This window comes from Empidonax traillii, unplaced genomic scaffold, assembly GCF_003031625.1.
Source record: "Empidonax traillii isolate 1590-97213 ecotype Southwest subspecies unplaced genomic scaffold, ASM303162v1 scaffold83:size2986645, whole genome shotgun sequence".
Taxonomy (NCBI): domain Eukaryota; kingdom Metazoa; phylum Chordata; class Aves; order Passeriformes; family Tyrannidae; genus Empidonax; species Empidonax traillii.
Window position 1 is genome coordinate 728,822 of NW_020955276.1, and position 24,974 is coordinate 753,795.

Genomic DNA, 24,974 nt, shown 5'->3' on the forward strand with positions numbered 1-24,974 from the left:
TATGTGAAGGCCACTCCATGTAGTTATTTTCGAAGCATAGACAAAACCAGTAATGTTTAATAATGTATTGATAATATGTTTGAATCCAAGTAGCATATACTGTCAAAATGTATCTGGTGAAGGGTTTTGAACTAGTTTAAACATATGACCAGCTTTGAAGGTTTACATCTTATCCACGAAATTTCTGGAGCCTTTGAACCGTAGTGTACCAGAACTCAAGTCAGTCTTTTTACTCATAAATACAATTTAAGTACCAGTGCTTAAGAATTGAATACTATGTTCCTTCTACCAGAGTCCAGTACTCTCTGACTAGGTTCTTTTAGGTGTCCCACATGAGAAGTATTTAATATTTAATACCAAATATACTGTAACATATATGTTGTTACCTAGAATTTTGCATTAGCAGAGTGATGCAACAGTGTACTGAAACCACAATACAAGCACAATATAGTAGTTGCAATATACAATTATATCACAATAGAAATGTGATTCCCATTACTGGACTGTATGTGCTTACTGTCATGTGACAGAAACTGAATCAGATAATTATAGTTTTATGTTAAGCAATACTGAAATCCTGTAAGGAGCACTTATATTTCAGGCTAAACATAGTAGTTGCACTAGAGCATGGTGTTGTGGGAGATATTTATTTTTTGTAGCTGTAGCAGTGGCCTCAACTTTAAAGACAATATTTGTTGCTCTGGAAGTAATTACTATATCTAAAGTGGAGTGTTGTTATTCAGATGGAGATTAAACAACAGGAATAGATCAACTGAAGACTTAAGGTTTTTAAAAAGAGATTGGATGTGGCCCGTAGTGCCATGATATAGTAATTGGAGTTGGATCAGGGGTTGGACTTGATGATCTTGGAGGTCTTTTCCAACCCAGTCTATTCTATGATTCTATGACTGTAAAGATGGTTCTTTGAGGATTTGTCACTGTGTCTATGTGTTATGCATGAGTGTGCAGTCTCTTGAACAGTGCTGTCAATTGAGGTGCAAATGTAAATTGAATTTCCTTGTCATGGTTAGCAGGTGACGAACGTTGGGGGTGGACAGGGAAGGGAAGTCCAGTCTAGAAGCTTTCCTTTTACCCCTAGTCCTGGAGGGGAAGGTGCCCTCCCCCTCCCCTTCCCACCCCGTGGCGTCCCATGTCCCCCAGAGAGACCAGGATGCCAGGAGCAGGCAGGGAGAGATTTATTGTTCTGGTCACTGTTTAAATAGTTCTTGGGGGAATCACAATGTAACCAGTGGGAGTCCACTAACCAATTACAAGAAAGGGTTAACAACCAATAGGGAGACTTTCAGGTATTTCTCAGGACATTCCAAGGTACAGTGAGGGATGTTGGGAAAGAGAAAGGTTTACACAAAGAGTTACAATCACCATTTTGGAAGCATGTTCACTTTAACAACTTTACAAACTTCTGCATTCTTTTATTTACTGCAACAAGCAAGTTCAACTCCTGTATTTTTCTTTTATTCTCTCTGACATCAAGATGTATTCTGAACTACAGTTGAGTTGAAGTTTCTGTATGAAAGAATATTGAAAATTTATTACTCACTTTTGTCTTGATTAACTCTTAATTTGGAATATAATTTTTATGCTGAAAAGCTGAAAAAAGCAAATGCCACATCAGAGGTTACACAAGGGAATTCTATTGCTCACCTTTGCAGAGTTCTGTTCATGTATTTACTGTCAGTAAACTGTGAGGAAGTGTCAGGGACTTGATCTGGGTTACAGCAGATATGGAAGTCAAGATAGATTTCCTAGCTCCATTTAATGTGCTGGGGGAAGAAAATGTTCTTCATAGACATATATGATGTTTCATATCACTGCATTGGCTGACCTGAATCTTTCGAAATGCCTGTCTTGGGCCGTTGGTAGCTGCTCTTAGAGCAAGGTCAGGTTATCCCAATGAAGGTGTGACTGAATAACAACACATCGTAGAGTGTTTTTGGTTAGCAGCGCTGCATAAGTGACTACTCATCAAAACTTACTCTACCAGCACTGAGAAAGCATTCTCAGGCTCTTTCAGAAAAATGCCAATATATGAAACATAATGTTCACAGAGCTTCTTGAAACACTACATACTGATCTTAAAAAGTAAATATTTGATTTTTTGGGGGGCAGTGTATGAGTCTTTTTCACTGTGGGAACAGATGCTTCCCCTACAGTTTTTGCAGGTTTTGAGTACTGGGATTTGGCAGTGATACACAATTGAACTGATTATGACAGTGGAGTTTCTGAGATCTTTCAGTCAGTATGGACACCACAATTAGTTCACTATTCTTAATCTGAGAATCCTCAGTTAAGGTGGATTTTGAATGGAGCCAGCTGGATGCTGCAGTTGCCTTGTGCCCTTCTAACAGACACATCTGATCAAAGAAACACTGAGCTCACCCGAGACACCTGAATGTCTGCCCTGAAACCTCATGCATCAATGAGAGTGGGGAAAGTAAATTTGTTTTTGGGTAAGTCACTGATTGCTCCTCAGCTAAGTAGTAAGTAGTGAAAGGAGTCAATAAAGAGAATAAGAGGAAGTGAGAAGTACTGGATAAACAGAAAAAAAGGTAAATCCAAAAATTCCTCAAGTTTTCTAACTTTTTTTGGACATAAATAAGACTAGTAGTATCAAATGACAAGTGAAGAAAGGCTATGAACTGTGCCAAGGCAGCAGTGTTTGTTACATCAGGTGATTATATACTCTATGCTTTCTCTCAAGCAGTGGGAGAGCTGTGAGTTTTTTGTTGGTTTGTTTGTTTTTGTTGCCTGTTATGGATAACCAGATTCTCAGTTTTTGTTCATGGTGCATAAGTTCTTTGACTACATGGAAACCAGGAAACTCCACTTATATTGCTAGAGAAGCTAATCTGGAAATTCTTACTTGCGCTTATATTGTTGCATCTTGGAAAAAGCACGCGAAGTGCAACTGCCCAGGTTCTGCTGATGTAGAATATTTATAGAGAAGATTCCATATTCTACCTGGTGAGCAAGTTGTTTAAGGCAGCATTGTTGTCGTATTCTGTCGTGTTCTCTGTATTTTTTTTTTAGTAGCAATTTCTTTGACATTTGATTATTTCAGTGGATGGGTTAGTGAATGTCGATTATAAGGAGATAAATTAATATTTCTGAAGCCCTTGAAAGATGATAATTTATGCTTAAGGTTGCTTAGGAAATTCCTGAGGAGAACTGAAATTCACTAGCCATACACAGTGATAAAAGAGGATCAAACAAAGCTTGCAATCCTTAAGAACATCTATTTTATCTACTCCTAATTTTGTATCCCATTAGTGTAGCATTCCTTTAAAAAGTACTGGGTTAAGCATTCTCTCTCTGAAAGGAGGAGGGATATTTTTCCTTTCCTGCCTTTGCTTCTAGGCTTCTAGATGGAGCAGGGTGAGGGGTTGTCCAGTGGATGATCATATTGGAGAGCTTGTGTAGTTCATGCAGAGACAAGAGACTTCAGTAAGGACCGTTGAGAAGACAGTCATACCTCAGAGGAGATAGAAGGCAGAATCAGAGATGATAAAAATTGGAGAGTTTGCTTCTAGTCAATAGCTAAGTGGAATAGTTGTTCTAAGCATAAAGGAGAAAATAAGTTTGCTAAAATACTGTTAAGTTTTTTTGAGGTTGTGAAAGATGCAGTCTGGTACATATGTGTATGACAATTTGTCCCTGGCTTCATTTGGAATGAGGTTTGAAAATAAATGCAAAACTCTTGAAAGCAACAAAATGCTGCTAAATGCCAGCTGTCTCCTGCATTCTTTTCAGCTTCTTGGTTGGGAAAGGATTTGTAAAGATCACACAACAGGAATCTGAAATTATGGGGTTTATATGCAATTAAGATATAAATATTGTTCTCATCTAAAACAGAACCAATATATGATGAACTCAGCAATCTACTGTAGGCAGTGGAAAGCCAGAACACTGTGTGAGGGAACTAGAGTTAGCATCCAGGACTGGAAATCTGAGGATAGATTTTTTGAATAAAGGAGAGCCTAAGAGGCTGAGGTGAAAGGTGGAAGCTTCAACTCTAGTGAGGGAATGACTCAGCGGAGATAAGGATGTCAGTTGCAAAGAAGTGGATAATAGATATAGAAAATGTTGCAAACCTACACAACAAATTTTGTGTGCCTCTTTATTTTCTTCATAAAGCATAATCAAGCTCTGCAAGTTCACCAGTATAATGAAAATATTTAAAATAATGGCAGCATAAGCTCCTGAAAGAAAATAATTTGAGAAGAAGAATTAAAAAAAAGTCAGTAATGCTAAATCGTGAGAATGTTCTGTAAGGAAAACTTTAAATAGATAGAAATGGAACTAGAGGGATAGACTTCAGAGCTATTTGTTTTACAATTCTGTAAAACTGCAAGCAATAGAAAAAATATGATTGGACAGAATATTTTTAACTAAAAGCTTTGTTAAGCTTTTAATTGAAAAACAAGTAGTTAAAAAAACCTATAAAATGTAATGCTGGCATTTTATGTGTTCATCATTTCCTTCTGTTCAGCTATTTCTTCACTGGTGTTCTTTTGAAGCTAAGTTATCCACCATAGAACTCTGATGAATATTGACAGCTTTTTTTTCAGCTGGAAAAATCCTTTTGCCTGGATTATTGGCAAATATTTATTGAATTGATATCAGTTCTGTTGAGAAACTATAAAAATGGATTAAAATTCACATACGGGATATATTAATTCATTTATTTTTAATACATTTAGCTTGCTTGTAGATAAATATTTTAGTCAATATTTTACTCAACAATGATAAAAATGTTGTCAGCTTTATAGTGGTTTTGTAGCAATGTGTGATAATTTATCATAGGAGACCCATAAAACTGCTGCATTTTCATAAAGTGAAGGTGGCAGTCATGGGCTGAAGGAATGTGATGAATCAGCTTAATGTACTTCATTAAACATTCCTCTTTTGTTGGAATTTTCTTCTTCTGAACTAAACAGTTTTTTCTTAAATACATCATTGAAAGGAGACTGTATGCTATAGACCTTTTTTTTTTATCTGAAACTTTTATTCAAAACTTTTCACATTTTCCTTTCCACATTCACGTTATGATTATTCTGACACCTACATGTCTTCTTATCAATTGTGAAAAATTTAATAGGCACTGTCCTGCCTATTAAATGCATATCCTGCTAATTTTTAGATCTGATTGTTCCCCAGTACTCCCTGGCTATTAACTTTATGTCTTTTTTCCCTTTGGAAAGTGAGTATTATCCTCCATAAAGAGTTGTGAGGTGCCATTCTGTGTGAATGGAGTGATTTGTGTGGTGCTGCTTTGGCAGGAATGCAATATGTTCCATCCATAAGGAATTTAAGGCCAACTGCATGGAGGGATAGGGGATAGAGGTTGGAGCGATTGTGGGGCAGGAGGGTGAGATATAATGTCATGGATATGAATGCAAATTGTAAACAGTAGAGCTAGTGGCATACTTTCTTATACTGTATGTGGAGCAGTCAGCTCATGACAGACGTGTCAAAGCACCTAATTTTGCGCTTGTCCTGACACAACATTTTCTTAGACTTCTGCACCTGTATTGCTACACAGACTTTGTGTAATGTTGTTTGATCTTTGTTAGCACACGTGACAGAATCGTTGTTTATCTTCATTCCATGACCAATTGTTTGTTTTCTTTAAGAACTGCCTGAGACTACCTTAACTGAAGAGAAAGTTCTAGAGACAGAGGCATGGGCCAGGCCTCTGGTGTACCTGTGGCAGACAAGAGTACCCAATTTCAATGCTGAAAAAGAATACAATGCAGCTTGTGCAAAAAAAGAACCTCATTGTGCCATTTGTACTCTTCTCATGCCGTACTATAAGGTAAGCCAAGATTCTTGCAGCTCTTTCCTCTGGGTGAAGCGTGAAATAGCTGCCTGGCTACTTAATTTCCAGTAGATTATAAAGAAGGTAAGCTTATGCATTTCACTTGTAAGAGAGGTAAATAAACTCAAAATTGTTAAAATTAGAACTGGTACTCTGTTCCACTGCATCTCCCCTTGTTTGCAGACAGTGCATGCCTTTTTACTACCGTTTATGCGAGACAGGCGTTACTCTGTGTGTGCTTGCTCTTGAAATTTCAGTTTTTGAGATGGTGAACTCTTGATAAGTTTGTATCTTCTAGCTATTTCCTTATATGCCCAATCTTCAAATACTTTTTATCAGAGCCTCTATGGTTCCTTCCTTCAGTGCTGAAGAAGTGTTTTCACAGTACTTAGGCCTTTCAGGAAAAGTATTGCCACAGAAACAGTCTAATGCAGAGCACTATTTGATACTGGCTTGTGGAATTACTGTGTCAAATGTCAACTAAAAATGCTGTCGTAGTACTATGTTACTAATTCTGAAGCTTCTAAGCTGGAATTTCCTCAGCGTAGGAACCAGGAAAAAAACACCTATTGCATTGGACTGGGTTAAAGGGCTCAAGAGATACAGTATCATTGAACACCACTGCAATAACAGTAGTTTGCAGTCTAAATTCTATTCTAGAGTTCACAGTTATTTTGAACAATCAAGGTAGAATGGCTGTGATAAATACCTAGAAGCAGTTAATTTTCTCATGAAACTGTTATACTGTTGGTTGAAATACTGGGAGGGGAGGAGTAGTTTCGTCATAGTCAAAAGGAATAATAAGACTCTCCTTTCTTTTACTTAAATTTTGTTTATTTTCCAGCCAGACAATCATGATGAAGAAGGTCCTACTTTCAGGGAAGCAAACTCAGCAGAAACATTGAAGGCAGAAAATGAAAAGACTAAACCTCTTATTCCAGAGATGTGTTTTATTTATAGTGAAGAAAACACTGAAAACTATCCATCAAATGCCTTTATTGAAGAAGATGGAACAAGTCTTCTGATTTCCTGTGTAAAATGTTGTGTACGGGTTCATGCAAGTAAATAATCTAATTGTTCTCTTGGCAGAAATGTAATTTTAGATTTTCTTGTATTGATAAATAATAGTTATTTAGGCTTCTAGTACATAAAAGTACTTGGTGAACATTTCCATATGTAATGCTTCAATCACTGTCTTATTTTTGAAAAATACATTAGATTTTCTGTTACTTTTTAATGGCTGCTGTGAAAATATTGAAGAATTAACTTTCCTGGAAATTTTCAATAATCACAGACTTCTGATCCTTGTTTCTATTCTGAGCTATTAAATTACTCTTTTGCTTGTCATATTTTAAACCACTGTGTGATGTTATTATGCCTTTACTAAGTAGTCAGGGTAGAATTCTGCTGGAGGACTCGAGAATATTCCTATTAACTTTAGTAATTTCCTTCACCTTGCATTATTTTTTATTACAAGAGTTACTGATGAATGCATGGACTTACTGCAGTAACTTCTAAAGGCAGTACAACTTGAATAGGTAACTCTAAGAAGTCCATATGATATTCAGGAATGTGGTATAATTGCATAGATGTTAATATATTAAGTAAAATTTTTACTGCAGGGAGAATTCACATTTTGCTGTTGTACTGACTGAACTAAGAAATACCCTGTTATTTGGGCTTTTGGGTGTTTGGGGATTTTGTTTTTTTGTTTTGCATTTTGGTTTGGCTTTGGCTTTGTGTTTTTGGTTTTCTTTTGTTTGGTGAGGATTTTTGTTTGTTTTGTTTTGTTCTGGTTTTGTTTTGGGTTTGGTTTTTTTGGTGTTTTTTTTTTGAGTTTTGGGAAGATATGTTTCATAGACTATGGAATTAGCAGACAGCCTTGATTGGAAAAGTTTCCTTTGTCCCAGGATATGTTTTCTGTTATTGTTTATATGCAGTTTAATTGTATGATGTTATTAAGAGACAGACAGAGTATAATAATCAATACAGCTCTCTTGTTCTAGGTTGCTATGGTGTTCCTTCTCAAGAAATTCATAATGGATGGTTGTGTTCTCGATGCAGAAAAAAAGCCTGGACAGCTGTAAGTTTCACATGTTGCTTAGCTATCTAAAACATCAGAGATTAAGCAAATTATTATTTAATTTATTATTATTTAAATTATTATTTAAATTCTTATTTAAATTATTATTTAAGAAAAAAATAGCACATGCGTTATTTCATGTAGAATGCAGCCTGCATATTTTTTTCTGAACACTCCTGCTGGGGAAAAGTTATTTGTAAAATATGATTTGATTTCAATATAAAATGTAATAGCATTTTAATAGACAAACTTGGTATAGTTTTGTACACTCATGAAAAAGATTGGCTAACAGAATATAGTTACGTGAAAAATGTTGTTCAAGGAAAGAACTGAAAATTAAGATGCACATAAGAGAGAGAAAAAATGAGATTTATCCTAAATAGGTATAATCCAATTTTCGTCTTTCATTGATTACCTGAGTACCTTGTTACAGCTTCTTTATCATACAGTCATGAGTTTCAGGATCTACTGCAACATATTTGTGACAAATGTTCTAGAGTAAGCGGAAAGTTGACGGGAAAAGCACAACTCTGTTCTAGCAAGTGACAGGTTGCTATGAGCTCAGAATTTTATTTTCAGTTAAACCAACAGGGTCAGAAAGCCCCGCTACACTATCAAAAAGTTTTATTAATTTCTTTTCAAGGAAGATACAGCTATGATGTGCAAGTGTGGGAGTTCTAAGGAGAACCATTCTTATTCATGAAATACCATGTATGACAGCAATAGGACTGAATGTGTTAAAAAACACTGAAAAATTTAGTATGATGCCTTGGAACCTGATGTTAACTTAATATATAAAGAAAATGCATTTGAAGGGAAATTTGGAGAGACTTTTTGTCTTTTGACTATAGTACACTTTTTTGAAAGCAAAAGTCACTAAAAAAAAAGTAAATCAAAATTCAGTCTTATAATTTATTAATGCTGTGTTGTAGAAAGGATTCTAAAATTGTTCTGGAGTTTGAGAATATTTTCCAAATATTCTTTGAGTGAAAAGGACATTTAGATAGCAGTGGTAAGTCAAAGATAAGAACAGTAGTGAGGTGACTGACTTGGCTCACATTCACTGTGGGTCAATAGTAGAGGAACTTGATAATTTGATATAAAAAGAAAAATGTTGGAGAGAAAATTAGAGCTTAACTGGAGTTTTTCTTTGGCAAACTTTTTTTTGGAAAATTAACATCCACAGAAAACATTAATTTGAGAAGAATTATTCACGTTTTACTAAATATGCTTAGTTGTGTTATGAAGCATACAAGCTTCTGAAAATAAGAAAGATCCGAATTTTAGGGAAAGTAATTTTAGCCAAATCATTTGAGGACATGAGATGAGGCAGTAAAAAGATATCAAAATCATACACAAAATAGCTGAGTGGAAATTATATGTGATGAGGTTTTAGAATTGGATTTTTGCAAAAGCACACTCTAGGAACTGGAGAGAAGGCCTAATGTATTCTTGTAATTTTATACCTTAGGTAAAAAGAATGTAATAGTGCTGAAATGGTGCACCGTTATCACCGTGCAAAGACTGGACAGTATATGTTGGCAACTTGGACAATTTATTTGCCTATTATATATTCAGCTGTATTGCAGTGATGTTATGTATGTATTGATTACTGTACAGCTGAATCACTAGTGCTGTAGCTCTGTTTTGGTAACATGAGTGAAATAAACTTGTAACCTAAGAGAGCTCTTCACACAGACATGTTTGTAGAATAAAGTTACATTCTTAATACCTTAAGTGATTTTTAAGTTGGAAAGTTTTAATGAAATATCTGAGATTGAATATACCTCACTAATATTACGTTTACTTGCAAACTTGTCCTCCAATCTGCTATCTTGTAGTCTTTGTTATTACATACCATTCACATGTAAATGTGAACGGTTCATTTTCACCTGAAAGACATAGCAGTGATAGATAGTAGGTATGTGTTACCTGAGTTAAATAGCAGAAATCCAGCTGTTTCAAGGATGTGAATAATGCTTTGTTATATACTCATACATAAATGATACCCAATTCACTTTTTCTTTTTTCATAACAGTGTCTTTCAAAAGTCTTGAGATGCTGAAGCAGTCTTAGAGCTATGCAGTGATTGCTGGAGTTTGCAGAGCTTAGGTGAGGTGATAACAGCTTTCTAAAAAGGCAAGAAATGGATGACCCGAGGTAGTAGGCGGCAGTAAGCCCATCAGGGATACCAGGAAAAATACTGATGGATCTATCAATTTCTAAAAATCTAGACAGAAAACAAAGAGAGATGTATTTAAGACAGATCCTGGGAATGAGGAAGAGAAAAAGATTTCGTGTGTCCTAACTTCCAGATGCTTTTGAAAGTGTTTTAAATTCAGATATAGCAGTAACAGAAGACTTACAGTGGAAATCAATTATTGCCAAACATATAGCAATATGGATTTGCTTTCAACTCTTACTGTCTCAGGCCACCAGCCATCATTCTTGTCAGACTCTTAAAATCATTGAGAGAATGATAAAAATTTGGGCATTGTTTGCTGATTACTTTTCATGCCCTTAAGATATGTAGAAATCTAGACTGGTCTTCTTTAAGTAAGACATTTAAGATGATTGCAAAGGAGCTGGAGGAGTATACTTCCTGTGAAGATACCAAAGTGTTAAACTATATTGAAGAAATAGTGTAAAATAAATCATATGGAATTCAACAGAAATAGGTACAGTACTTAGGATTCATCAGCTATGCACACGTAAGATGAGAGTCTCTTATCTTAGCAGTAGCTCCGGTTGCCAACTGCAGTTGTGACCACTGGTCAGAAACTGAACATAAGTCATTAGTTCTACAGAACCTTAAACATAAGGATGTTTAGGCGTTGTAATAGAAGCAAAGTCTGAAAAAAACCCCTACGGGACAATCTTTCTGCTCTCTTCAGTTTTAGTGAGAGCGCAGCTCAAGAACTGCATCTCATAGTGAACATAAAGGGCTGCAACTGAAAATAAACCAAAATTCTTTTAATCATTCCTAATAGATTTCAATCATGCCATAAGGGAGGGTTGAAAAGATTTAACCTTCTTAGTATAGCCAGGGGAAGGCAGAAAGAAAAAAGGTTGCATTCTGGCATGTAGAATTATGTGTGTACTACTAAGAGTAATACAATCAATTGCCATTCTCCCATGTTTGGGACCAGATGACCTGCAGAGGCTTTGAGTTGCATCAGCTGAAGTTAATAGCAGAACATTTTTATTTCTAAAATTAGTGCACCATAAGAATAGGATATAGAGAGATTTTATAGAAGCTACTCCTTCACAATCTTTAAAAACTTGTTAGATAAACATTTTTTCAGGAATAGTTGAAGAAGATTTATTTGGGGCAGAAGGATAAACTAGACAGTCAGCTTTTTTTTTCTATAGTTCTCTTTTACTTGTTTAAACAGCATAATTGCAAAAAGTTGTGATTGTAGTTGTCATTGGAAAAAAATTACCGGTTTGGTATGCAACCTATATATATTAATATATTTTTGCTTGTATGGAACCTTATTCCTGACATCAGCATGATTAGAATTGCTGATACTTATTTGGTCCTATTTGTCATTTTAGGATAATATTGCTGTCCCTTCAGAGTTTGGACAATAAGCCTAGATTATCCTAACAGCTTTCACTTCAAAATAATACAATACTTTTATGTAATCTTGGCATTATACTTAAGATAGTGTGGTTCTCTTTTAACCAATCTTTTGTACATCTGTAATAAAAGACAAGTGAATCAAATATATTATCCAGAGTACTATTTTCCCTTTTGAAAATCTTCAGTTTATCAGGTGGTACCAACCTGATAGCTTTATGTTCTGTGCTTCATTGGAATTAAATGAATATGTTTATTTTCTGAATAAATTTTTAATTTTTTATGATTTTTTTCATACAATCGTAGAATACCAGGTTGGAAGGGGACTTCAAGAGTCATCTGCAGTAATCCAAGACGGCTCAACACCCTGTCCAGCTGAATTTTAAGTGTCCAATGTAGGCAACTAACCACTTCCCTGGGGAGATTACTCCAATGGCTGATAGTTCTCAGTGTGAAATTTTTTCCTTTTGTGTCTAATCAGATTGTCTCCAGGAGTAACTAGTACCCATTACCCCTCATCTTTTCCATGTGACTCCTTGTAAGAAAGGTATTCTCCATGTTCTTTGTAGCCACCCTTTAAATACTGGAACTTGATGATAAAGCCTACAAAGCCTTCTTTTCTCGTGGTTGAACAAACCCAGTTCTCTCAGCTTTTCCTCACATGGCAGGCTTCCCAGTCCTCTGGTCATCTTTATGGCCCTTCTCTGGACCTCTCCATCCTGACCACATCTTTTTTGTATAGTGTGGACCAAAACTCAACACAGAATGAGTTTTCTATATCTCTTGTTATACATATGTTATTTTATTGTATTTTAAATTGCTGTATAGTACTATAAGTCTCTCTGGAGAGGGAGGTGAAATAAAAAATGACTTATTTGCATGATCTTTTTTTTTTTTTTTTTACTGTAGGGAATATAGAGTGAGTGTATTTTACCTTCCAACTGACACATTTCAAACTTCAAGTTTCTATATGAAACAAATAAAATCACATTCATCTATATTTTTGTTCAGGATAAGCTAGCTAAAAAACTGCAGCTGTTGCAGAAGATCTGAAACAGATTTGACTCCGACTCCCTGTGGGAATTATGTATATACTTGCCTTCCAACGTTCAATTTTTGTATCAGAAAAGTGAACAAAATAAGAAGATTTAATTATGAGGAAATACTTATTCCCTGAAAATTCAACTTCCTGCATGCCTGAAATTGTTTTCGCTCCTCTTCACATTGATTCCTAGAAGGAAGAGATTTAGCAGAAGACGACCTGTCTGAGTAATTCTCTTCTGGATAAGACATGAAATCCTGAAGGGAAGGTCAATTAGGAAACAAGGAAAAAGAAAATTTTATACAATGAAAATACAATGGAAGTTAGGAAACATTGGTGCAACTTTGTTTCAAAGTTCAGAGTTCATTTCTTAGGAGGAAAAATTTGTTCTCATTCCTTTGCTTACACAATTAAATATTGTTTTTATATCTGTTAAATTATACTTTCTTAAAATCGTGGCAGTTATATTAACTGTAGCACTGTAGAAATAACACCTGACTTAATAGCTAAATGAACGTATATTATATGTTAATCCCAACTATAAACATCACTAAAGTATGGAAATAGAAAAATGTCTGTATGGACTCAGATTTACAGAGACAGATTTTCCCATGATATTCTGTTTTATATTATCAGAGGAAACTGCTCTTGAGATTCAGAAGCATACTGTTTTCTTGCAGTTGCAGCATCTCTAAAAGGAGCTGAAGTAGTATGCTTTACAATACTTTATGTTGAATTTTCACCCTTCAGGATATAGCTGGATTCATGATACATAACATATCTTTATATTCTACTAGGCAGTAGTTCCTGTTTGATAACAATTGTTGACAAAAGGGAAGAATGATACTGAATGGTCTATGCTAGTGGACGAAAAAATAGCCATAAATCAACCCCTTCAAACAATTTAAAAAATCAAATAATATTAAATAAGTTATCTGCATGTCTCCTGAAAGTGTAACTGTATTCATGCAAAGTGCCTTGATTGAGAAAAACGCCTCATTAATCTTAAATGCTTCAGCTAGAGAAAGCTGCTGAAGTCAGGAAGAATAATGACTGACATTATTGAGAATGCAGTGCACTGTACAATGAGCAAAGACATGGTCACTTAATACCTATAGTACGTAAACGCAGAGTACCTTTATTATTTAGAGGACAAAAGTATTTGGGACAGAAAAGAGTTAGAAAGGAGAGCAAGTAAGGAAATAGGTAAATACCTCCCAATGCCTTGCTTCACAGTAAGCCAGCTCTTCATGCTGCATGACTTTTCACAAGTTATTCTTGTGGTGTTCTCCACAGCACTACAGAAATTGTTAAGAACCTAATCTGGTTAGTTAGCTCTGATTTTGAGAACATATCCTATGTTTAAACAGCTTAGCAGATATTTTTTTTCTGTAGGTGAGCTTTTTCATGCTTTGTGTATTACTTATTGAAAATTGATCTTTGGGTTTCATTGCTTTCTATGCTTGGAGTAGCCCTTTACATAATTTGAAGGATTTTAATTTTCTTTTTCTGAAAGGCATCAGAAAAGTGGCATGTAAGAGCTTTCCAGCTCAGAAACTGCCCTATTTCACCCTACTGAAAATAATGATTTTGAATGTACTTTTTATAGTGGTGCCCTTCTCACTAATACAGTGTCAGCATTTCCATTATAAACTCTTCTTTTCAGCGGCTGGGAACTGCCAGAATTAACATGTGAGTCGGTATACAGTGTCTTAAATTTCAGACTGATTTTGCTACAAAGCTTTAAAAGCATTTGAATATTGTTAATAACAGAAACTATTGGGTATGAAAATCTGACTATAATAGGAAAAGTAAACCCAAAAGTTTTCTGTGCTTTTTTGTTTTCAGAAAAGTAAGACCTGATTTTTTTTTTTTAAATTTATTTTTCTATTTTTTTAAATCTGGATTTTTCCAAACCTTCTCTGCAAAAAGCTGACTTACTGGGAGAATTACTTATAGATGCAGCTAGTGATCATGTGTAGACTCTAAAGTGGGGGGAGCGTGATATTTCTTTATGGTTTTGGTATTAGGCTAGTAACAGGATATGTATTGCTTTCAAAAACCAGTCTATGACAAAATATATTTTAGCAGGTTTGTAAATACGGAGTTTCTCTGATGGGGTCACAGAAACCAAACTTAAGACCATTAAACTCAGCAAATATCTGTTTAACCTAAGTGCCATAAGGCTCAAACTCAAAGTCTATTTTGACCTTGCTTTCCCTTTACTGCAGTTCACCAAGTCAACCTTTGCCACTGATACCCATGTGAAAAGGCTTGACAGCTTTGGGCACCTCTGGTTGAGTGGGTTTTCTCATCTTACCAAGGAAGGGATTCCTTGCAGGGTAAAGCATGATTTCAGTAAGATACAGCTTTAAATGTGGCCTTGCTTGGGGGTGGAATTGGACCAGAGAACCTCCACAAATCTCATCCAATCTAAATTTGTCCTCAAAGACCATACCTGATCTCCAGGGGTACTGCTTGAAAGTCATTGAGGGGAAAAACATGATAAAAATAGCCAATAGCAGGATATCCTGCCTTGCACAGCTGGTTCTATGCTGTTTTCTTGAACATAGAGATTTTCTTCTGAAGGTATTCTGTGTATAATAATGGGAATAATCCTACATATTTTAAATGTTTTATCTATCTATATATGTAGATAGATAGAGAGATTTTGATAGATGATCATTCCCATTTTTTTTGCTAAGTGTTTAGTCTCAGTGTTTATACAATCTTAGAATGATTCTGCCATGTCAGGAACATCTTTCACTAGACCAAGTTGCTCACGGCAGCATCCAGTCTGGCCTTGAACACTTTCAGGGATGAGCTATCCACAGCTTCTCTGGGCAACCTGTTCCAGTGTCTCACCACTTTCAGAATGAAGAATTTCTTCCTTATGTCTAATCCAGATGTGCCCTCTTTCAGTTTGAAGCCATTACTTCTTGTCCTGTCACCTTTTTTCTAGCCCCCTTAGGTATTGGAAAGTGCTATAAGGTCTTTCTGGAGCCTTCTCCAGGCAGAACAACCCCAGCTCTCTCAGACTGTCCTCATAGGAGAGGTGCTCCAGCCCTTTTATCTTGGGCCTCCTGTGGACCCACTTCAGCAGGTCAAGGTCCTTTTTGTGTTGAGGGCACTTCTCGTGGGATCTCATAAGAGCAAAGTAGGGGGGGAGAATTATCTCCTTCAACTTGCTGGCCATACTTCTTGTGATGCAACCCAGGATATGGCTGGCTTTCTGTCATGGGTTTAGGTAGCTGGGATTTTGAATCCACTACACTTTCTGGGCTGCAAGCCAGCTTGTCAACCTTCTTGTCAACCAAGACACTCAACTCTTTCTCAACCAGAGCTAGTCTTGATCCATTCTCCACCCAGTCTGTATTTGTGCTGAAATTGCCCCAACCCAAGTATTTACCCACTGGGAATGATTTTCACAGTCTCAATATTTTGCAGGAGGAATATCAGTTTTGTATTTTGTATTTTATTTCAGTGGATTATTTATGTTTTAAATAAACTAATCTCATTCCTTTTGACTCCTTCATATATGCATAGTGAGAAAAGACATATCTTCCCATCAAGTCTGGGAGATCTCCTCCCACCTTCAAGTCTGGGAGGTATTTTTACTCCAGTTACCTGTAATGAGTATAATGAGTATAATCAGTCCTGCCAGTTCTTATTTCTTTGGCTGAAGACATCTTACCTCTATTTCCTGTCCTTTTCAAGTCTTGTCATCTCAGTTGGCTCTCTCCTGCGCTTGGCATTCGTGGAGATTTACTGTTCTCAATAATACTATGGATAGTGTGGCAAAACAGTACTAGCTCTGTATACTGTTGCCTCAGCCTGGCATGATGTGGAACCTGCAATTGCAAGGAAATTTTGGCCATCCCTAAATCAAGTGCAGGGCAGAGTGAATGTTTGCAGGATTAGGCTACTAAAACGTGGAAATTAAGTAGCTAATGATTTGTAAACTTTAAATTCCCAAAGGTGGATGTCTTGAACAGGCTTGGATGCATCTGAAAGAGGAAAATACTCATCCATAAAAGAAGTGTGGCTACCTTCTATTCTCAAGAACCTACTTTAAGCTTGTAGCCAAATATCTGTCTACATATGATATAAATGTTAACCTGTGGTGGATATCTCTTTCATGGAATTACTCTGCCTCCTTAATCAGTGTAAACTTTAATCATCTGCAATACAAATTGCAGTTATAATGGTAGCATCTAGCAACTCTGTTAAGAAATGGTGCTTCCAGTCAGCGTATTTTTACTAGATAGCCATAATTTTTTCTGCAATTTTTTATTTTTTTCAAATATTTTGTCTCTAGGAAAATGGAAGTTTGTCTCTGAAGGTAATAGCTTGAAGTGGATAAAGTAGTGATCTCTGAATTAAAATTAAATCATCTCATAAGCTTTTTTCTGAGTGAAAATTATTCCCTTGTTGTGGAACGATTAACATGTTCATTAGTGGACCATTGCAGAAAACAACATTTTCAAACGTGCCAAGAAAAATACCACCCCTTTTCTTTTTACGCAGGGATAAATATAGACAGAAATATAAATAAGCTGGAAAAATGATATAGCCAAAGTGCAGCACTGCCATATCCAAATGTACATCTGTGTTAATAATATTAGAAGTGTGACCTTGGGCATTACAAGGCAAATGATAGAAAAGGTTAAAGACTAAAGATATCTATTTTCAGTTGAGACGTTCCTGTCTAAAAAGCCCACAAGAGTGGCTTTAAGAAAATGAAGGACATTTAACAGCCATAGCCATACAATTTGACCTAACTGTGGCATAATTGAAGATTTGATGTCTGTTTAAATTAGATATTTTTAAATGGGACTAATAAATCAGCATTTTTATGACACATCTTTGTAATAGTTGACTCTGAAACCCAACTGTTTTGAGTTCTTATTAAAAATATTTTGGGGAAAAAAAACGCAAAACCTTTCCTAACCACTTTTCTTAGGTTTTTGAGTGCTTTCAGACACTAGTCAGAGTCAGTAGACACACGGGGAAAATGGCTGATGCAGAAGGGGTGGAAATATATTAACTGGATAAATAGTGTCCTACTTAGTGCTTAAGGCATTATCAAGGGACCTTGAAGTTAAAGAGGGCAGGTTTAGATTATATGTAACAAAGAAATTCTTTAATGTGAGGCTGGTGAGATACTGGGACAGTTACCCAGAGAAGTTGTGGATGCCCCATCACTGAAAGTGTTCAGGGCCAGATTGGATGGGGCTCTGAGCAATTAGGTCTAGTGAAAGGTGTCCCTGCCCATGGTAGGGGAGTTGGAACTAGATGGTCTTTAACGTCTTTTACAACCCAAGGCATTCTGTGATTCAAACCACTAGCCAAAATGTATTGAAATATTTGAAGGTATTAATACTGGTATAACTGCTAAACAAAGCTGTGACAATAAAGCCACCCAAAATAGTTTATTGTACAAATAATAATAATAGAAAAGGTGAGTTGCATTTTGTTAGTTTTTTAGAATCATAAGCCATGAAAATTAAATATATATTACAGGTGATATATATTGCAATGTGTGCCAAGTAATTGGATTTTCGTAATATCTAGGTATCATTTCTAAATATAAAGCTTTAAAACTGCAGGTTATGTAGGATAGTAGGATGTGCCATAATGAATTAAGCCAAAGTCTGTTCTAGTCTGTTCTCCTCTTTTGCCGAGCAAGAAATTAATACTTGGTGAAGAATATGTGTCTTGAGCAAACGTTCCCTAATGCTTTCTCAATCTCCTAAAACATGCAAATAAGAAACTGCCTTACCCAAAGGCAGTATCTTTCTTTTTATTAAATAAAAAGTAAACTTTGTTGGATTTCTTTTTGGGGAACTTATGCAGCTTCTTTCTCAACTGGTGTAAAATTTTAGCACCCACATCTGGCAAACAGACACATACTCTGTGAAGAACCTTTCTGTTTGTTTGTTTTGAATCTGCTGCTGTATTACTTCAATAGCAACTGCCTCCTTATTTTATTGGAGTATTTACTCAAACCTTTTTCCAAGACTCATTGTTTTACTGACATCTGTCAAACACTATGCAGTCATCTCATTACTGGCTTGACCAGCTAAAGCCTGCTTAGTTATCCCTTGTGCAGAAGCTGTTGCAGGTGATGTTAGCTGAATACAAGCTTTTTTTATTTTTTTTTTAAATTTTTTTTTTCTGTAGTGAGGCCTTAATTAGAAATGACCAAGATCTTCCTAAATTACAGAGATAATCTGGAAAACAGAATGTAAGATACTGGAGTTAGGATACAGTTAAAGGAATGAGGAGCAATGATGTCACCCACTGATAGAAGAAATCCTGAAGATTATAGTGCATTTGCTTAACGTGTCAGGGCAGTCTAAAGTTGAACACTGTGTAAGCCAGTCTCACAGGAGGAGATGCCAAATGTATCAACTGAACATTCTTTGCCTGACTTGACTGAAGATCTGCTCTCTTTAGCAGGCTAAGTACATAGAATTTGTCCCATAGCTGAAGAAACCAAAATTCTGCCGGTGGCACCAATCCTTTAACCACCTGTTGATTAGATGGGTTTTCTTACCCCTCTCCTCATTCATCCCTGCTACTGCAGGAATAGAGGAGAACACTACCTGTGTTCCTGTCCCATTAACTAATTGACCCAGCACCTTGAAATCATTTTTAATTAGCCTGGGACCTCTTTCAGTAATGTCATCACTGCGAGCCTGAACTACCAACAGTGGGTAATAATCAGAGAGCTGGATTAGCTCAGGGAATCTCCCATCCCTCAACTGGGCCCCAGAAAGGCAGCAGACCTTTCTGTGGGATGGGTCCATTCAGCATACGTGGCTTTCAGTTCCCCTCAAAGGGAGTTGCCTACTACAACTACCCTTCTTTTTTCTTTATAGCTGTGGTTGTAATCCGTCTGGTAGACGAGATGCAAGAGGGAGACCCTCCAGACAGATCCTCTTCTTGACTGCCCTTTGCCTGACTGTCTGGGTCCAGGACCTCAACCTGTTCTTTAAGGACAGCTGAGGAGACAATGGGAGTTGGGAGGGGATTCTTTTACCTCTTTGTTAGAAGACCTGTTTCCATTCCCCCCCATCTACTTGGTTTACCCCATCTGCCTGATGGCAGGAGGGACAGGCCTTCACTGTCTCCTGATGGACTTCTTTTGGGGTTGAAAAGGTGCGACTCCACCAGTGTATTTCCCTTTCACTCTCCCTAAAACTTCTTAGTCTCTCCACTTCTTCCTTGAGCTCTACCATTAAGCACAGCACATAATTCACCTGCTTGCCGGCGTTTCTTACACTGTCCTCTGGTACTAACCTAAGGCTCAGACACCCTGTGCAGCCAGTGACCTGAACAGCTGTGATAAAATATATATTATTTTATCCTGTCTTCATCCCCTGACATTAATTAAACTTTTTTTTAAAACTGAATAAATATAATTCTTTGGAGATGACATTGCAATTTACTGGGCCTGAGACAAAAGGAGATACAGGAGTTTAACAAGAAAGGGGATCATGTGGTGCAGGTTCATAGTTTTCCATAAAAATAACCATTAGATAACTTAGTGCATGTCCCTCTGCTATGGCTTGGCTGAATTCTATTGCCTTGCTGCGTCAGGCAGCTTCCTGTCATACGGAGTGCTATTGCTGATGAAGTAAGTATGCAAATATGGAAGTGTGAAAACTGCTTTTTATATACATTACTGTCAATATGACTTTGAATTTTGGCACACTATAAAAAATATTCAAAGATAACCTAATGCATTCATTTTAAAATATAAATGAATGAGGAAAGGCTTGGGTTTTTGTAGTATTTATCCATGTGTTACGAACTGCACTAGTAAGCAAGGGTAACCCAGGTTCTTGTTAATAGATCCCTTGGAGCAGATTAGAATGAAGTGACACTGAATGATCAGTGTTTATAAATATATATATATATATATATGTGGGATTTGTCTTAGAACAATTTGGTTGCAAAGGAAAACAGGTATGAAGTTCTTTTGTTTGTTATTATCTACAATAATACAGCAATATTAAAACATAAAAATAACACTTAGGAAAACGGGTAGGGAAAAGAAAAAGAAAACATAAAGGTAGAAAGTTACTGCCCATTGGATCCAGCAATTTGACTTGGTAGTTGCAGTTCTGATATCTGCTGGTCACAGTCTTGTGGAAGTGATGGTCTTGATCTCGTGGGGGAAGTCCACAAAGCTCCAAGATTTCATGACTTATATATGCTCAGGTTCAGGTGGTAATGCCTGGTATCCTGCAGTGGGAAGTTTTACAGTGGATGGTGTAATACTGTGAGTCACAGGATAGTTCATGAATCTTTGGTGGCCTAAGTTGTTACAGCTGCCTATTATAGCTATGTGTGAATGTCTTGGTGCTTCCTTGGAGGGGAGTTTTCACAGCTGAGTCTACAAAAGTGATTGAAACAGAGAAATGAGTAGACCAGATTAGGATTGCTGATTGCAAAAGTGTTTCATAGTATGCAAGGGAAAGCATTTAGTCGAGAAACATTGGATATAATCTGTATTGTTATTAAAAAAAATGCATCATCTCCACTAAAAAGCTGAAAGATGAAATAGATGTTGCTGTACTAAAGTTTGCAAATTGTATGGAGATGTCTTATTTTATACAGATACTGGAAGAAAGAAAACTCTCTTGTAATTCTAGAATGTTATGGAGATTTTTAAAGGAGATGAGCAATTTTAAATGGTCTAAGATTTAATTTAGATAAGTATAAAGTAATATGCTTAAGAAATTATTATTTAATGCAAATACAAATGACAAAATTACTTCTTTAAAGGATTTGCAAAGTAGTAATGAATCAGAGATTGGATATGTTATACGGTGGTGCTTTATAATGGAATCCATTCCTATCCTGATTTTTACATACAGGTTGACAGCAGACACACTGGGATGCATAGATGGTTTCTTTCTCTGTGAGAACATAGAATCACAGAATCACAGAATAGTTTGTGTTGAAAAGGACCTTTAAAGGTCATCTATTCCAAATCCCCTGCCATAAGGAGGGATATCTCCTACTAGGTCAGGTTGTTGAGAGTCCTGTATGACCTAACGTTGAACGTTTCCAGGGATGGGACATCTACCACCTCTTTGCACAACCTGTTCTAGTGTTTCACCACCCTTATTGTAAAAAACTTTCTCCTTATAGCTCATTTGAATGTAAAACTATTACCCCCTCTAAAATTATTGTCCCCATATTTCTTAAAAGCTCCCTTTAACTACTGAAAGGCCATAATAAGGTCTCCCTGAAGCCTTCTCTTCTTCCTGCTGAAAAACCCCACCTCTCTCAACCTTCATAGGTGAGGTGCTTCAGCCTTCTGATTGCTTTTGTGGCCTTCCTCTGGACCAGCTCCAACAGATCTATGTCCTTCATGGATAATGACATGGGTAATAGTTGCTAGTGTGATTTCACTGCCATCCATGATAAATATACATTTATTAGGAATATTAGTCTTTGTAAATATCAGATCCTCTGAGTTTTCACTGCTTGCAGTATGTTGAAACTGGAGTTAAAGTAATAGCCGTGTTGCCTGAACATGGGACAACGTATTGCAGTGCAGCCATGATAAACAAAAGTAGTTTTAATGGGCTTTAAGCCTGTGGTTCTACCCACCTGGGTTTGGTGTGAACACTGATGAAATTTACAAGTTTTTAGGAATCTCATTTCTTGTAGCCTGTATCCAGCAGGCAGTGAATAACTGTGAATCCACCACCACTTCCTTCTCTCTAAAGATTTTTATGAGTGGTTTGTGAGAGGAGATTAAATTTGGTTCCTGGCGGTCCTACATAAGGGTAATAGTTTTCTACCTTTTAATGAGGATATTTATAGTCACCTTTTCTTTCCTCTGTGCTGTCCTTGCCTCCCTTTTTAATCTCTTTTTATATTTTTTTCTTTTTTTTCCCCTCCCCTTTTTTTTTCCCCCTAACATGGAAGGTCCGTAGTTAGTAGGTACAGATTATGACTTCTACCTTCTGCCTAAATTTCCTGTGCAATTTTAGCTTAATTTATTTGTGGAATTTCTTCAGGGCCATGACTTCTCGGTCTAGTTGCATTGATAAGTTATACAGCAGATGATCAGATGAAGGTTTTTCTCAAAAGTGAAATGTACTTATTAGAAGCAGGAAAAGTTCATCATTATTCAAATAATGAAACTTGAGATAAACTGATCTGATCTCCTGCTATGATAGGGTGACACCCTTAGTAGATGAGGCAAAGGCTGTGGATTTTGTCTGCCTGGACCTTAGTAAAGCCTTTGACACTGTCTTCTACAGCACTTTTGTGGAAATACTGACTGCTCATGGCTTGGATGGGTAAAAACACAGCTGGATGGCCAGGCCAGAGAGTGGTGGTGAATGGAGTTGGATCCAGCTGACAGCCTGTCACCAGTGGTGTTCCCCAGGGCTCAACACTGGGGTCTGGTGCACAAGCTCTATGAGGAGCATCTGTGGGAGCTGAAATTGTTTAGCCTGGAGAAAAGGAGGCTTGTTGGGGACCTTACTGCTCTCTAGAACTTCTTGAAAGAAGGTTTTGGTGAGATAGGGGTTGGGGTCTTCTCCCAAGTTACGAGCAATAGAAGAAGAAATGACCTCAAGGTGTGTCTGGGAAGTGGTGGAATTACCATCTCTGGAAGTGCTGAAAAGATATGTTGATGTGGTGCTTAGGGGCCTGTTTTAGTGGTGGACCTTGTGTTAGGTTAATGGTTGGACTTGATGATCTTGGAGGTCTTCTCCAACCTTAATAAATCTGTGTTTCTCTTCACTGCCCCTCCACTCCCAATGACCTTCTCTCTTGTGTTGTACTTGATAGTAGAACAGGTTTCCTAAGATGCAGCAAGAGAACCTGACAAAGATGCAGCTATATGCAATATTGTTCCTGAAAGGAACAGTTTTACTTCTTCTCCAGCAGCTGAATGGAGGACTCCTATGCAGTGATGTCCTCCATCTGAGCTGTTTCTCTCTTGAAAAGGCTACCAGATGTTATAAGCAGTACTGCAACAGCAGCCCTGTAATACTCAATTTTTCTTTATATGCTGAAAGTATCTGTTACTGCTCAATCCCCTTTTAATTGGTGTTCTGAGCCTTTGGGTTTCCTGATTTAATAGTCAATGTTTACTTTTACAAAGAAAACTGTGATCTGGAATGTGTTAGTTCCCATCCTAAGGTTGCTGTGGAAAAAATAATTAACCTCAATTCACTTCATTAAAACTCTACAATAATATTAAATAGTTGAAAGGGTACTCTGTATCAGGATGGTTTACCTGCTCTCCATGGGTTTGGTTCATAAGGCAAATTTTGTGTGCTTAAATTGCAAAGACCCAAATGTCACAAGAAAGCAGTGGGGTTTTTTAGTTGTTTGGATTTTTTGTGTTTGTTGTTGGTTTTGTTTGTTTTGGTTTGGGTTTTTTGTTTGGTTTTTCTTTAGGAAAGGTTATTTTCATAGGAAATGTAATATAACATTCAGTTAGATTTCTGGCAGACATTGGTAGTTGTCATTATTGGAATGTTTAAAGTAAGGTCAGACGGAGTTTTGCTTTAGTTTAATTTTATCTGTTTGTTTGCATGGCTTTTTTTTCTCCTGCAAGGGCATCTTAAATGTAGAGGCTCACATAGAGATATACAGTCACAGTATATCTTGACTCCATTTTGTACACTTGGTTATTTGTAGAGACAGAAATCCAGGAAAGAAAAAAAAAAAACATTGGAAATACTTTCTCATCAGCTTTTATCAAGGGACAAGGGGGAAAAAAATGAAAAAGGGAACGAATAGATTCAGAAATGGAGGAGACTGAAGAGAGGAAGTGAAGAGTTGAAAAGTAGAAAAGACTGTATTGGTTCAAAGGCTCAGTTTTAAGTAGAGGTAGGAAAAGCCATGATTTTTGGCATATTATCTGGGAACCACTGAAACACCTTGCTGAGTGCCCTGAAAGAGCTGGAGTTTACTAATGATCAAAGCAGTGAAGGTATACTGCAGCAAAAGAAAAAGAAAAAAAATTGAATTGGATCAATAGCTTATGGGTCAGTTTCTCAGTAACTTCTATTAAACTAATTATGTGCTGTAGTACTTCTTTTTACCTTTATAATGTTAAAAGTTTTTTTTTACTTTTATTTTTTTTGTTATGGTTTGGTTTTTTTGCGTTTGTTTTTTTTTTTTATTTAGTATCACTTTCAAAGTGATTATGTCACTTCATTTAGGATTAACACTTTAATGATTAAGATTTTTTCTTTAGCTTATAGGAGTTCTCTTTTTGTTACTGTATCCTTTTTTCTGCCTTGTAAGGAAATGCCATGCTTATAAGTGGCAGTTTTTGTCCCAGTAGTTAATTACATTAACAATTTGCTTATCCTCAAGATCAGCTAAATTAAACTGATTTTTAAACAGGAAATAATGCTAACTTTTTTCCTGCACTATA

General features: G+C 36.5%; 1 protein-coding gene across 1 annotated transcript in view; it reads left to right on the plus strand.

Annotated features, from left to right (window-relative positions):
• The window catches only part of KDM4C (lysine demethylase 4C), a 240,246-nt gene that overhangs the window by 137,857 nt on the left and 77,415 nt on the right, over positions 1–24,974 (plus strand). Inside the window, exons 15-17 of the mRNA XM_027881062.1 lie at positions 5,655–5,836; positions 6,684–6,900; positions 7,846–7,922. Of these exons, the coding sequence (XP_027736863.1) occupies positions 5,655–5,836; positions 6,684–6,900; positions 7,846–7,922 (476 nt within the window). The remainder of the gene's footprint in view (positions 1–5,654; positions 5,837–6,683; positions 6,901–7,845; positions 7,923–24,974) is intronic.